This window comes from Vipera berus (assembly GCF_964194415.1).
Source record: "Vipera berus genome assembly, chromosome: 1".
NCBI classification, from domain to species: domain Eukaryota; kingdom Metazoa; phylum Chordata; class Lepidosauria; order Squamata; family Viperidae; genus Vipera; species Vipera berus.
Window position 1 is genome coordinate 122,187,851 of NC_138202.1, and position 15,102 is coordinate 122,202,952.

A 15,102-nucleotide genomic window follows, 5' to 3' on the forward strand; every position below is an offset into this window, starting at 1 on the left:
AAGTTGACGCTGTGTAAGGGCTCAGGATGGATAATGCTCATCACCAAATTAAAAATGCAGGCACCTGGCATAGCACTGTAATCCATTCTTGGCATTCCAGTATCAAAGATAAGAATTGAAATTGGAAACTGCCGAAGTTCAGTGAAAGTAGGATGAATCAGGTAAGCAGAAGGCATACTTGGGGATAAGGCACATTTAAACATAGGAACAGATGCAAAGTTCTTTGTGCTTTATATTAAACAGATTGTGGGTTTATCTTGATTCTTAGAGAGATCTATTGCTGCTTATGAAAGTACTAGCTAAGAGATAATCAAATAGCATTAGGTTAAAAAAAATGCATTCCGGGATTCTTCCATTTTTCTTATCTATGATATTTGTTCAATTACTCCCTAAAATAGTCGTCTGTAACCTGCACAGCAAATATGTATTACAATTCTTAACCTACAGAACTGCAGTCAGCAGTGAATTCCAGTGGGGCAGGTCTAACACATCTGGGGGGGGGGGGGAGAGGTTGCTCTTTTTAACCAATTCCTAAATCTAATTTCAAATTGAAAAGCCTACATGCTTACAAAAAAGAAGTTTCGTTTCTCAAATAACGGCTGTCCCATATTAGTCTCCTGTGAAGTACTTGGAAATAATTACTGGTGACTTCCCAGCTGGGCTTCACCTCATCATTCTAAAGGGACAACAGTCCCCGGGGTGGGATTTCTGTTGTAGCACAGACCCTTGATGCCAAAGCAAAACCTCCGGCTAGGATGGGGCAGTTTTCCCTCGTCGATGGGCTTGAAGACAATTTGTGGAGCAGAAGGAGAAATCAAGATAATGGAAAGGAATGCAACCCAGCAGAGATTCCCCACAAAACCAGCAGCGTCTGTGGACAGAAAAGATGAAAAATCATGTGGGAATAGTTCTCAGGAAGAATAGTTCTCAGGAAGTCCCCATCCTCCCAAAATACCTGGTGTTGGTCAAAGCTGCACCAGAGTCTTTTAATTGAGAAGCAAATCTCCTCTCAGCCATCAGAGCCCGCTAAAATGAAAACAAACCATTAGGAACCATTGCCAAAGGTCATCTTTCTGTTTGAAGTTCAATGCATAAACAATCTCAAAAGGTTGACTGAAGAATTTGGACATTATGTCAAAACTATGAAAGAAATCCCTACATCTCTAATCTATTCGAATCTACTGGCTTAATAAGGCTACCCAACAGAATGTGACTCTAAGCAACGTAAAACATAAAAAAAATAACCTAAAAGAACCATATAATACTAACAAACACAATTTATAAATATAAAATGGCAACTAAGCACAATATTAAAAAAAACAATCAAAACTTAACCTTGTCCATGGAAAAAGCCTCATCCCAGGGTCTGTTGTTTGGGCAGGTGGGGGATTGTTTCAGAGCACAGAGGCAGCCATTCAAAAGGCACACTTACAGCACTAGTTTCCGTAAGGCGGCAAAATTTAAAAGAGGGAACCTGGGGCATGCTCTCTCTATGGGAGTATGTGGGATGGGCAGATGTCCTTTGGAGAAGGTAGTCCAGCAAAGTTTACTACTCCCAGGCCACGTAGAGCTTTATAGGCGATAAGCAGAACCTTGAATCCTACTGAATCTTATTGGAAGCCAAAATAACTTACAGAGTAGCAGTGTTATATGGGTGTAACAAGCTGCTGGGGGCAATATGCTGACCCTGTAAACTCCTTAGAGCAGGCATGTCAAACTGCCAGCCCGCGGGCCGGATGTGTCACACCGAAACTGCGCCCATCCCATTGCTGGCAATGGGGGAAAAGTTCCGATACGACGCGCGACGTCGCGAGTTTGACATGAGCGTGCTGTAGAGTATATAAGTCTAAGTGCTGTTGCTATATTGCAGCAGAACAAGAAATGCTATCCCTTTTAAAGCCACGTTAAGCCCCTGACCTTCTCACGATCACTGAGCAGGGCAAACCGTCTTTTCTCTTCCTGTTCTTGCTCAAGAAGTAACTGTGCTTCACGTTCTTCTCGTTCTCGCTGCTTCCGCAGGGCTTTCTGTGCTCGTCGACGTTCTGCCTGCCTGGCTTCCATTTCTGCAGTTAGAGGGCCAGGCACCTGTGGTTAGACTGCATATGTGAATCAAGTAGAACAGGAGGAGATCCCAATAGCAAAAAAGAAAAAGAGACGGTCCTAAAGAGGACATTAATCTTCTTTCTATCCTGCGCAAGGCTTTCCTCCCCATCACCTTATGAATGCTTCTTAGAAAAAATCTAGACTGGGCAACTGAAGCAAACATTTAAAAGTTCTCCATACCTAAAGATGACCTCTATTAATGGGCAAATAATGGGTGGCCCTTTAGCTGATGGATGTCAACTCCCGTCATTCCTCCCTGACTAAGTTGGTCGAGACCTTGTTTCCACTCACCTGAGCCTGGGTGTAGTCGTATCTCTCTGGCTGTTCACCCATGAATCTACGGAATTCATTACGGGTTTGCTTATTGGTAGACACACAGTATGGAGGCTGTTCTTTTCTGTCCCTGGAGTATAAAATAGTGGTGCTTTATAAAACAAATGTCATAGAACACTTACAAAAAAAGGAGTACCTTTAAGACAAAGAGATGTGAAAACCTTTCCAGCTATGAATTTTTTTTTATTTTTTTATTTTATTTATTTTAATTCCATTTATATCCCGCCCTTCTCCGAAGACTCAGGACGGCTTACAAGCTTAGCAGTAGCCTTCATTCTATGTATATGCCTGCTTATTAGGGCTTTCACACAAACCCCAAGCGGCATTATTACAAAGTCAGCTTAATTGCCCCCAACAATCTGGGTCCTCAGATAGAACAACTCTCTTCTAGTTTGCTACTCAGAAGACTTACACTTCCATGTAAATAAGTCAAAAACAATTTTGAATACCTTGGCTGTTGTAAAATATTAATCCCTTATATTTATGAAAGTCCTGGCGCCAGAGTGACTGGAAGAGAAAGTAAGACACTGGCGGAGATGCGGCAGAAGAACGTATTGTTGCTTATTTCAGCTGCTTATTGCTAGGTTTGCAAGTCAGATCCCACGTAGAGACTAAATGCAGTTTGAGACGGTGGCTAACTGAGGCCTCAATGTATCCCTCTCTTGATGGACATTACCTGATGGCAGGGTCAGCCCCACTCTCCAACAAGAGCCGGACAACTGCTGTTCTTCCTGCTGCTGCTGCCACATGCAAAACAGTCCAGCCACTCTCATCCAGGGGTGTGTTGAGCAACTGCTTTGTGACTTTATCGCTGTGCTCGCTGTTCTCTGTTGTATTCTCAGCCCTTCCCAGAAGATGCTGTAGGGCTCCCATGTCTCCCATTTTGCATGCTGTAAATAAGGCATCTTGCACAGTTGTGCTGGGAGCATCTGGGAGGAAGAGAAAGGTTTTCAGATACATCTGAGATTGTTATTTGGAAGACGGGTTTATGCAGCTGCCCATCGCATAAAAAGTGCTTCCAAGCAGCTAACGCAAAAACATCAGTGCAAAACAATATACCAAAAAAAAAACCCCACCCCACATCCAAAAGCATCTAGCCGCAAATCCAACCTGCCAGCACAGGATCATAGTCTAGAATAAAAGCCAAGATGGCCTTTTGGAAGACTATATAATGGACATGTTATCCCACACATGCTCCCAAAGTTACCTTGAGACTCTTGCTGTTCTTGGACCTCAGCTGGCTCTAGTCCTCTACATACTGACATATTGGGTTCGACACTTCCTGAAGTCTCCACGTTAGACTCTGTTTCAGAACACATAGTAGAAGATTCCCTGATTTTAATCAGCCCCCTTAAATCCTTGCCTAATATTTTAGCACCAGTAGGATTTTAAAACCTGAGGTTATACCTGGGATAGAGAGTTGCTAACCTGCAAATTTTAACTTTCCTCATCCCTAGCCATACTGGCTGGGGAAATCAGGAATTGCAGTTCAGCAGCATCTGAAGGCCACAGAGTATCTCCTACTCTAGATGACTCAGATGATGTTTCAAGGTACCACCAACCTCTTAGCAGACTCTTCGCCCAGAACCTAGTTCATTGGCTCCTTGTCTCAGTAGCAAGACTACGAAAAGAAGGAGCTGCCAAAAAGTCAATCTAGTTCTATAGTCCTGCTTGCAATCCTTGGAAGATCAACCCACAAAGAAATAAACCTAACAGGTTTGCTAAAAGCAGGCTCGTTATTTCAACCGCTTACTTGGCAGTGTCTTGGGTTTCCTCCTCCTCTTTTTACGATTCTGTTTTGGTGTCACCTCAAATTCACGTAAATCCAATAAATTTACTGTCTCTTCCACCAGTTCCAGATTTTCTTCCCCCACTTCTTCTTCCTCCTCCTCTGTCCTTGCTGCAGAGACTGTTTTAAAAAAAAAAGCACAGCTCAATCTTCTCATTTCCAGATGAGAACGGGGAGAGGGGAAAGAGTAAGAACTGGCTCCATTTGTTGTTTTAACTATCCACCTGTATGCCATCAGCCATTATTAAAGTCTGCTACCCCCTATACATTAGTAAACTCCATGCTGTCTGAAACACTTTCCTTTAGGGCTTCTCATAAAGCTACCAACCATTCCAGGCAAAATCCCCAGTATATTGTTAACTTCAACACCTGTAATGCTTTTTTCATTCTGTAAATTAGACTAGAAGTCAGAAAGAAAGGATGCAGAAGATACCTACACTGGCCAGGAAGGGCAATAAGATAGGAATAACAATGTATTCCTTCGGCTTCAAAATGGCTGTCCTACTCACTAGTGCCAGAAAGTTCTGTAGGTGCTTCATCTTTATGAGCTACTTTTTTCCAGGTCTTCTGAGGAGAATTAGTCAGATCTGCCACTGTTGTATTATTTCCTATTAAAAAAATCAGAATGTAATTTTTATTTACTTGTTTCTTTCCCCTTAAAATGCCCAATTTGAAGATTACACTTCCAGGAGCAGCTCAAAGGCATAGTCTTGGGCTAAATGTCTATAGAATGGAAAATTTACAAGAGCAACACAGAACAGGATAGAACACCAATGTGCTAAGATAGGTCTAAGAAGACTACTTGCAAAGCTTTTAGGGTACAATTGCAAGTCTTTCGGGAGGCTGATGGGAATAAAGAAAGAAATCAATCTAGAGAAAGTTTAATTATTTGATCGGCAATGCATTACAGACCAAAAAATTATCTCTTAAGTGCTAAATAAAATTAAATGACAGCTCACCATATACCAGCAGACTGCTTAAAGTCCCATGGACCCGTTCCACCTCACGGAAGGTGGCTCTCCGGGTGCTGAAAGGAATACGCCGAATACGCGGGTCACCTCGCTGGAGGGGGCCCTGCTTGCCGCTAAAGAAGGGAGCTTGGTTATTGTGTGGAGCACGAAGGAAGATGCACTCTGCTTCTTTTAAATGACTTGTCCAGCTTGTTAGCAGCTCCTGAATATCCTGTAGAAAAGTACAATAGGAAACAACTCGTGCACAATATTCAATATGGATGTGAGCCAGTTTAGCAGCAGGGTTTGCAGCTTAAATGCAAAATGTGATTCAAAGATTCCAGGTCCTTTCTTCTTCCACAGAACCTTTTTTAAGAGAGGGAATTGTTAATGATCTGTGATCGTGATCTTCTAAGCAGGAGGAAGAGCTACAGCCTAGACAGCTATGATGCAAGAGGTATCACAGCCCACAGAAGGAAAAGGGGTGTGGGAAGCGTCTCAGAAGGGAACCTCTCTCATTTTTCTAGTAAGTTAAAGTAAAGGAGGGGAGCAAAGTACTTTCAGACTTGGAGGATTCTGTTACTGTAACCTCACAATAAAGTTAGTAATGATGATTTGTGCTTCTTGCCTGGACTATCTCAAAGGGCTGACAGGAACGTAGACACAGTTCAAATGTTCTGGCAAAAAGCATACTAATATGCAGAAACTGCAAAAGGATGAATCCGTATAACTAAGCTGTAGCGATCCATCTTTCTTTATATTCCATTACTTTGCTATGTGCAAAAAGAATCTAGACTAGCCCACAAAATTATTATTTTTTTCCTCCATGAAGGCCTGGGCAATTCACCCTGAAATAGGGCCATAGGAAGGATCCAAGACCTCTTGAAAGCTTTCACTTTGTAGGTTTCCTCTTAGTTGCAGACTTACTTTAAGGAGAGCAGCCTCATTGTAGCGCCGTAATGAGGCACCAGCAGATTTTGGCATTGTCCCCTGACCATCCCTTACTCCTTGGGCTGTACCTCGTCGAGCTCGCACAGTGTATCGATGGAAAGTTTTGTGCGCCAATATCTCATTCCTGAGAACAAAGAGAATATAAGCCTTCAGCAGAACTAAACACTTTGTACCATTAAGAAACTACACGATGAAATGAATTCAGGTTCTAGTTCACAGATAGATAATGGGGTATCTTCCTTTGCTACACAAATGTGTAAAATGTACAAGTGTTTACCATTCCCTATTCCATCAATTCTCTGCCTTATGGGAATTGCCATGACATGAACTTATGGAAACTTATGCTATTTCCCCACATTTTATCAGAGACAGCCTGCAATGAAAGGAAAGGCAGCTTGACAAGAGGCACAGTGGCAGCTCCCTTGTTACCGAAACTTGGTAGATTCTGTCTTCTTTTAATACTTTCATCCCTCTCTGTTAACCTGTACAAACATTGTAATGTTTGCCTGAAGGAAATAGATACCATATAGTTAATTCCAATTATTGGGTCTAAAAAAAGGAATGAATTGTAACTCGGTGTTGCTGTATATATGTGGATGCATGCATACGTGCAAAGCAACTTTTAGAGGGTTTTTTAAACTACGAAATGTTGCATTTAAAAGAAAAAGAATAACTATAATCCCTAATTCCTAGCTAATTACGTAGCCTTCTCTCATTATTTGATCAAAATTTTTAAATTACTTCTGAAATCCTGGGCCACAAGAATTGAAACTGGGTTTCTTTCATTTTAACTGATTTAACCCCCAGGAGAAATGGTGTAAGAGTGATTACCAAGAATTTGAGGCGGGAGGGTGGGGGGGGGGGAGAAGGATTCTTCCATCTAGGGAAAATTTTCATATTTGTTGCTTACCTGAGGAATTTCCTTTCTTTTTATCATTCTTGCTTCAGAAAAAGCTACGCCAGCGCCCTTATGTCCATATGCAGTACAGATCTATCTATCTGTCTATCTGTCTGTCTATCTATCATCTCCATCCATCCAACCATCCCTGAATAAACAGTACATGATTTATAGAACAAGTCAAACAACCTGGGTGAAAATTAAACCAAGAATGGTTTAGTGTTGGGTATGAGCAAGGCCATAGTGTCCTTCAGCCTTCTAACAGATCCGATTTACAGTACAGAGAAGACAGCGGGACCCTCCATCTCTTACCCCCGAAAAACAGCTCCAGCGAAGTGACCTCCACCAGCCATCAGGATAACCCAGGAGGTTCTGGGGTTCTGCCTCTGAAGGGAAGCCACTAGGTCTGCAGCCTCTTCCAAACTGCCCTGCAGATACAGCAATCTCTTCAGTTAGTGGAAGGTTACAAACTGAACAAAACACACACAAACACTCGCAAACTGGCTGTTCTTTAGGGATCTTTAGGATATTCTTAGCCTGCAGAGAATGTTAAGGTTTTTATGTACAATAGGGAAATTCTGCATTTCCAAGCAGCATAAATACAAAAAAGTAAAAACAATGAATAGAGAAAGATGTTCCTTTGAACAGAAGAACATGGGAAGTTGGAAAAACTGCAACCATTCATCCCACAGGGAAAAAAAATCTCTGATAGGAAACTGTAATCATGAGCAGGGAGAAATCACTTCAGTGAGGAAAAATTGCAAAGTGGGAAAACATGGGACATTCAAGCTATTCAAATATTGCTTTGTTGAAACGCAGCCAACAGAATGGTTTTGAAAGGACTATTTGGTTCCAAGCTTAAAGCAAAGCATGTTTTTAGTTCATAAACAGCCCTGTCAGAAATAAGCTGGCAGAGAAAAATCACAACCTAAGGACTAGAGCAATTGAAAAGAGATATTGGTAACCGTCATTTAGCAACTGCCTTGTTTACCAACCGTTCAGAGTTACATCAGTGATGAAAAAGTAACTTTAATCATTACATTTATGGCCTTTACAAAGGAAAGATAAAGTTACGTTTTCACTGAGCAACCACTTTGCTTAATGATCAAGCTGCCAATCCTAACCGTGATTGCTGAATGAGGAATACCTGTATTCTAAGGTATTAACCACAAGAATCGAAATTTAAGAGCAACTTCAGATGGATAATAATATTAGTCAGAGATTCAAAATGTTTGGAAGGGAGGTTGTAGCCTATGAAAACAGAAAAAGGTGAAAAAGAACAACCACAGTTAATGATACTGCCGCACACACTGTACTTCTTAAAACCTGGGTGGGACGTCCAATGTGTGTCCTTTTGTATTTTACAGCTAAAAAGCTACGTGCTCCATTTGCTAATGGGCAACTAGAGATTAAAAGAGGAAAAAGCCAGAGCAAGGCCAAGTAGGCTCTTAGCCATAGTGTTTTCTGACATGCCTTTGTAGTGTTTAGCAGTACACAGCGAAAGACTGAAATGAGTTGGGCTTCAGAGTTTCTGAACAATACGTGCTGAGAGCGTGGATTGCAGTAGCCGGTTCCTTTTCTTTCACCGTTCAGACAAGATTGTGATTCAGATTCACTATTTGACTCAGAGTCACTGGAATCAGAACCAGAGATACTGGAGACATCATCTGCATACAAGGCAATGGGGGAGAAAAAGATAACCAAGCTAGAAATATCATCATGGGAAGTTTTTTGTTTTTGCTCTCTCCAAAATCCAAAGAGCTTCTGCTAAAGAATTACTCCATACCATTGATGCTTTAAGTTTTCCTTCTAAAGATTTCAGATGGGTAAAAATGACTTTTTGATCTAAAGCATTAAACAACCCTATGTATTATCTCAGCAGAAATTTCACTAAAACCAAATAAAAAGAATTCAAACACTATAATGATAATAGAATATTAGACAATCGGATTGAATAGAACAGGGCAGCAAAAAAGATAAGTGCTATTTTTAGTCTGCATCTATTGAAATATAGTTTCTGATCATGATCATTGGCATAGTGTTTAACTATGTGTACACAGTTTGGTCTAGTGGTGAAGTCACCCAGTTAGAAACCAGGAGAGTTCTAGTCCCACCTTAGGCATTAAACCCAGCTGGGTGACTCTGTGCCAGTCACTCATCCCAACCCACCTCACAGAATTGTTGTGGGGAAAACAAGAGAAGGAGCATTATATATGTATGCTGCCTTGAGTTATTTATAAACTAATAAAGGTAGGATAAAAAAAATAATAAAATACATAATTGGTGATTCCAAGAATTCACTTTCATTAATCCGTTAATGATTTCCCACCTGGGTTATTAGAATCTTTCTGCTAGGCCAGAAGATAGTTGATTGAAATCATAATGATTAACAGAATCCTCAAGCAATAATGACTCTATCTGTATATTTTTCTTCACCTGCTTGAGTCTTCGCTTCAAATTCTTCAGCTGTGAGCATCTGACGTCCCAACAATCGCTGTTTTAGGTTGAAGCGATGCCAATCTAGCCGATAATGATCCTTCTGCATAGAAATAGTTAAGTACTTCAAAAGGTTGAACTAAATTTCTTGTGGCGGACAGGCAAAAACTCTTAATGAACCTGAAAAGCCTTTATGACTTTACACATAGAAACAATTCCCATCAGTACATGGCCTATCTTTGCAATGATCTGAGTAATTTAAAATTCCCAGATTTCAGCTGAAGTAAGAGAGACTGCCCTGTTCCTACAGAAAATACTTGCAATAATGCCTACCTGTTCATCTCGATTCTCAAAAGCCTTTGAACAAACAGAGCAATACATCCGGTCTGATACCTCTAGGGTTAATTTAGCTTGCTGGAGTTCCTTGGTCTCTGCAAGAACAGCAAAAAAAAATGGCCATTAATAACACAAAAGTATGTGATAAATGTATGTCTTTATAAAAATTCACTGAAAAAAGGCACAGCGTTTCAGTCACAGAAAGGAGCACATTATCTGTGATTGAAATTGATTTATACCAGTCTTAAAACTAAAATGAAAACAGATTTTTTTTAATAAAATCTAATCCTGTCATTTGGCTTACTAAGATGAATTCATATACAAGTAGTCCTTGAGTTATGACTACTATTGGGACTGGAATTTTGGTCATAAGTCATAATGGTCATAACTCGTCACCCATGTGACCAGATCTGATTTTATAACTCTTTTTATGACAGTTAAGTGAATCATACAGTTGTAAGCCTGAATCCATTCTCTCAAAATCTGAAGTGCAATATTCCCACGCAGAAAACATAAAAACAGATTTAAGAGAAATTAATATTAAATAGTTGCTAAAGAAACAAATTTATTACATTTGTACACTAATCTCATGAAGTTTTCAGGTGGTGTCTCAGCTTTATTTCTGTTTTCTCTGTGTCATTTCTCTTATTTTTAATACTCTGAAATGATCATTTGCTTCCTATTTTCAACTAATATTTGTAATTAACCTCAGCTCCCTGTATCAACTAAGGAAATCATTCTTTATTAATATGGTAAGTTTATCTTAAAAATAGATGTTCCTAATGTTTTTAACTGGTAGACCAAAAATAGGACAGGGAAAAAAATATAGAAACTTACGGCTGGCTGAGGTTCGGTATCATTGTGGGAAAACAGTACTTTCCTGTTATATCTAAATGAGGTTATTCACATGGTCAACTCTAATGATTTCATTGGCTTTGAGAAAGATGCATAATACAATAGAGATATCTGAGAATTAACCAGGAAGGATCCATTATAATGAGCTTTTTCCTGGAAAACCATACAGAATTACACTTTCTGCTATAATTTCAGGATAACACAGGAAATTTTTTAGCTATCTACACTATATTTCATTCAATTTGTATGTCAAACAATACACCAAACCATTTCAAGGTGTGGTAATGGCAATGCGGACCAGTTCAAAGACTTGTTCTATTAAACATAACTAGATTCTAGAATGCTATTTCCCTCTTTGCGGCCATTTAGTAGTGGTCATCCAGACTGTTAAATCCAAACATGTGCAAGATAATGGCCTCAGGAAAAAATAGGTCAACAATTCAAAGAATGTCAAGTATATCAAAATGTTCCGAAGCCATTATATGAACAATAGTCAGTTATTCATTTGTAGTACACACCTATGGCCAAATAAAATTAGGCTAGCAAACTCTAGCAAAATCTACTCCGGGATTCTGGAGAATTTTTTTAGGTAATCTAAGTAAGCTAAAATGAAAAACACAACCGATTTCAACTTGAAACTCAAGACTTTAAATCTGGTAAATGTTATGGAGATTCTCAGTCATCCAGGTCATGGTGGTCACAACCAAAATCTGGTAAACAAGTGAACATTTGCCAAATCTCCCCACCCACATCTATAACATTTGCTGCCCATAGATTCAGCACCTGGAACTGCCACAGAAGTGATATCTTCTGTTGATTCAGTGACAAGACAAAGTCCATTCATTAAAACTGTATTCTGAGCAGCCTCAAACACAGACAAGGTTTCAATAGGTTGCATGATCTGAAAAGAGGGAGAAGAATCAGCAAATTTCAAGAACAGATATACAATAAAGATCATTGTTATTTAAATTCAACAAGGGCTTCAGAAAGTGAGGCAAATTACCTTTCTTCACCTCCAATAGGGGCCAAAAAGGACAGGAAGAAGCATGCCTAGAGCTACTAATTTCATTCTTACCTAAGTAGACTAACTTGCTATATTCCATACTACCTTGATATGGTAGGTTGGTTCAGTGACCCTGAGAGTAATGTCAGAATGATCATGAGTTTGGAATTTAGATCTAGGAAATGCTAGGGCTTAAAATCACCCACCCTTCTTAAGTTGTGATTGCCTGCACAATTGGGTCCAAGAATTTTCATTGCTGAGCAAGGTGATTGTTAAATGAGTCATGCCTGAGATTTTAGTCTTTTTTTGCCATGGTTGTTAATCAATGCAGTTAAGTGAATTCTTCAGTCATTAAGTGAATCCAGCTTCCCCCATTAATTTTGCTTGTCAAACGTCTGGTGGGAAAGTTGCAAACAGCAATTGCATGACCCCAGGACGATGCAACCTTTGTAAATATATACCGGTTGCCAAGCATCTGTTTTGATTACATGACCATTGGGGCTGCTGCCATGATCGTTAAGTATGAGGCTCAGTTGTAAGTCACTTTTTTAGCGCTGTAGTAAGTTCAAACGGTCACTAAACAAATGGTTCTAAGTCAAGGGCTACGTGTATGTTGCAGGAAAGAAGAAACAATCACTTCAATTAAGAATACCAACAAATTGGAAAAAAAATGGAAGGAAAAGGTTGGTGAACAATATTTTGAGGTAACAGAAATAAAAATCCAACAAACAGCCTGGTTTCAAAAAAGGCAGGTCATGAAATCAGATGACTAACAAGATGGATAATGAAAAGAGCAAGAAAAATTGAAGAGGTGGTTGCTTTTGTTGATACAGTTAGGCCACTGATTGTATAAGTCAAACCAGAATATACAATACAGTCAGACTAATGAGAGTGCCAGAATACCTTTGAGAAATGCAGATATCACAAATTTGATTGTGAAAATAAAAATGGAAAGTAAAACATTTGGATTAATATTAAATAATGTTGAACTTACAGCTCAGTGAACTTACAGCTGATGGTGAGGAAGTGAAGTGTTTTCCTTGGCTCAAGATTGACAGCGCGTTGGAAATGTAAAGGGGGATTAATCCTAGAGAGGAAAACAAACATACATGATGAAAGAGCATTTCTATAACAAAAAGAATGGTTAATGCTATAATCTTTCAGTGATAATGTATAACTGTGAAAGGCAGAGAGAGAGAAAGAGTGAAAGAAAAAAGATGTACCTTTGAATTAGGGAGGTGGAAATAGTTTCTAAGAGAACTGTGGACTGCAAGAAGAGCCAGTCAATCCTGGATTGATAGAATAGGACAGGACAGGGCAGGACAAAACAAATTTATTGTCACTTTAAATGTACACTAATCAGTATACATTAAAATGAAACTTCATTGCATAGAGCTTTCAAAGGGTCACCACCTCCAATATAAACTACATAAATATGACATACATACATACATACATACATACATCATTATGCATATACCCACATATATTACGTGAACAGAGAAACAACGCAGTCTAGTTTGGATTATGTATACATGTGCATGGCAAGAGAAACGAATCTTGCAAGTTTACCAGACAGATGGCATAGTGAACAAAGCTATTACAGAATCGGGTAGTCCTGCTTGAAATACTTTGAAACCTTCTCCCAGAAGGGAGCAACAGAAACAGACCGTGAAGTGGGTGTGTGGGGTCTCTAACAATGCTTTGAGCTCTAAGCATGTAGCACTTATAAGCAGCATCCTGAATACCAGGGAGTGAGCTTCCTATGATCTTCTCGGCTGCCCTTACCATTCTCTGTATGGACTTTCTATCTGAGGCACTGCTGCCACAAAACCAGACAGTGATGCAGTTTGTTAAAATGCTCTCAATCGTGCCTCTGTAAAAAGTGGCCAGGACAGAAGGAGAGAGACGTGTTCTCCTCATCCGATGCAGGAAATGCAGATGCTGGTTTTCACGCTTCACTAAGGATTGTGGTATGAAGAGACCAATTCAGATTGTTAGTTATCTGCATCCCCAGATACTTAATACTGTTGGCCACCTCTACAGCTGCATCCTTGATACTGAGTGGAGTATGACTATGCCAGCTCTTTCTGAAATCTACAATGATCTTTGTTTTATCAACATTTAGAACCAGGTTACTTTTATTGCACCAGTCCACCAGAGCCTTCACCTCTTCCCTATAAACTTCTTCATTGTCATCCCGGATAAGACCCACCACTGCCATGTCATCTGCATACTTCACAATATGATTCATAGCAGATTTGGCACAGCAGTCATCAAGGTGAACAGCAGCGGACTCAGGACACAGCCCTGAGGGGAACCCGTACTCAAGGAGATGGGAGTGCACAAACTGGGACCAATCAATAAGGAAATCAATAAGGAAAAAAAAAGTCTGTTCTCTTGAATCAATGATCTACAAGTAGAAATATACATAATGCTGGTGATGACCTATAGAGCCCTAAATGGCATGGGTCCGGACTATCTTCGGGAGCACCTGCTGCCAGCATCAACTTCCCATCGTCCTGTGCACTCCCACAGGGAGGGCCTCCTCAGGGTGCCTCAGGGGGAGAGCGTTCTCGATGGGCGCGCCTGCCCTTTGGAATCAGCTGCCTGTGGAACTCCGGATGGCCCCCGACATTCGCTCATTCGCTCGTTTCGCTGGGACCTAAAAACTTGGCTATTCAAGCTTGGCAGCCTGGACTGAGGGTTTTGGGTTAAGGTTTTAATTTTTAATTATTTGGGGGCTATTTAATTTAAGTTTATTTTAACCTGTATATATTGTACTGTTTTCATTTGCCCTGTAAACCGCCCTGAGTCCCTTGGCAAAAGGGCGGTATATAAATTGAAATAAATAAAATAATAAATAAATAAATAGTTTCATAATGTAATGCTGGTAGATGTTGGACCAGATAAAACTGGCAAGGTTGAGATAAATAGAAAATAGGGGGAAACAGCAGATAAGGAGATGGACAAAATCAAAAAGATTGCTAGAATATCTTTGGAAGAGCTACCCTTGTTACTACACCGGTCGAAAATGTAACCCTTTGTCCATGCTGTTTGTATCAACGTACCTAGCATTCCCTATAATCAAGATACAGAATAAGCGTAGGGGCAACATTCAAAAAACCTCTGCTGAACACAGGCTACCAACTGGCTATTGTCATCCTCACAACCTCTTTTCCCCCTTCTTGCTCAGCTACCCAACGCTACTACCCAGTGCCACAACTATTCGCTCCTCTACAGCCCCTAAGCCAGGGGTAGGCAACCTCGGCTCTTTTATGACTCATGGACTTCAACTCCCAGAATTCCTGAGCCAGCTTGGCTGGCTCAGGAATTCTGGGAGTTGAAGTCCATGAGTCATAAAAGAGCCGAGGTTGCCTACCCCTGCCCTAAGCCAACGCCTGATACCTCCGCACAGCCCGCCAGCGCAGGAAGCCGCCCCGCTCCA

The 15,102-nt window shown here is 40.3% G+C and overlaps 1 protein-coding gene across 6 annotated transcripts; it reads right to left on the bottom strand.

The window, feature by feature from the left end:
* Positions 1–635: 635 nt before the first annotated feature.
* On the bottom strand, positions 636–14,870 carry ANKZF1 (ankyrin repeat and zinc finger peptidyl tRNA hydrolase 1). 6 transcript variants are annotated; one of them, XM_081321870.1, is made up of 18 exons: positions 14,726–14,870; positions 12,878–12,943; positions 12,665–12,741; positions 11,435–11,552; positions 9,794–9,891; positions 9,461–9,563; positions 8,498–8,691; positions 7,337–7,452; positions 6,103–6,250; positions 5,185–5,407; positions 4,735–4,833; positions 4,190–4,345; positions 3,644–3,739; positions 3,113–3,365; positions 2,395–2,506; positions 1,918–2,085; positions 956–1,026; positions 636–871 (listed from the first exon to the last, which is right to left on the bottom strand). In XM_081321870.1, the coding sequence occupies exons 4-18, from the start codon at positions 11,547–11,549 to the stop codon at positions 751–753; spliced, it is 2,073 nt and encodes a 690-aa protein (XP_081177996.1). In that variant the 5' UTR covers positions 11,550–11,552; positions 12,665–12,741; positions 12,878–12,943; positions 14,726–14,870; the 3' UTR covers positions 636–750. The 6 variants fall into 6 exon arrangements, 5 of the variants coding, with proteins under 5 accessions (XP_081177996.1, XP_081177993.1, XP_081177994.1 ...); XM_081321867.1 differs by having other exon boundaries at positions 12,649–12,741; XM_081321868.1 differs by lacking the exon at positions 14,726–14,870 and adding an exon at positions 13,443–13,488 and having other exon boundaries at positions 12,649–12,741.
* Positions 14,871–15,102: the final 232 nt, after the last annotated feature.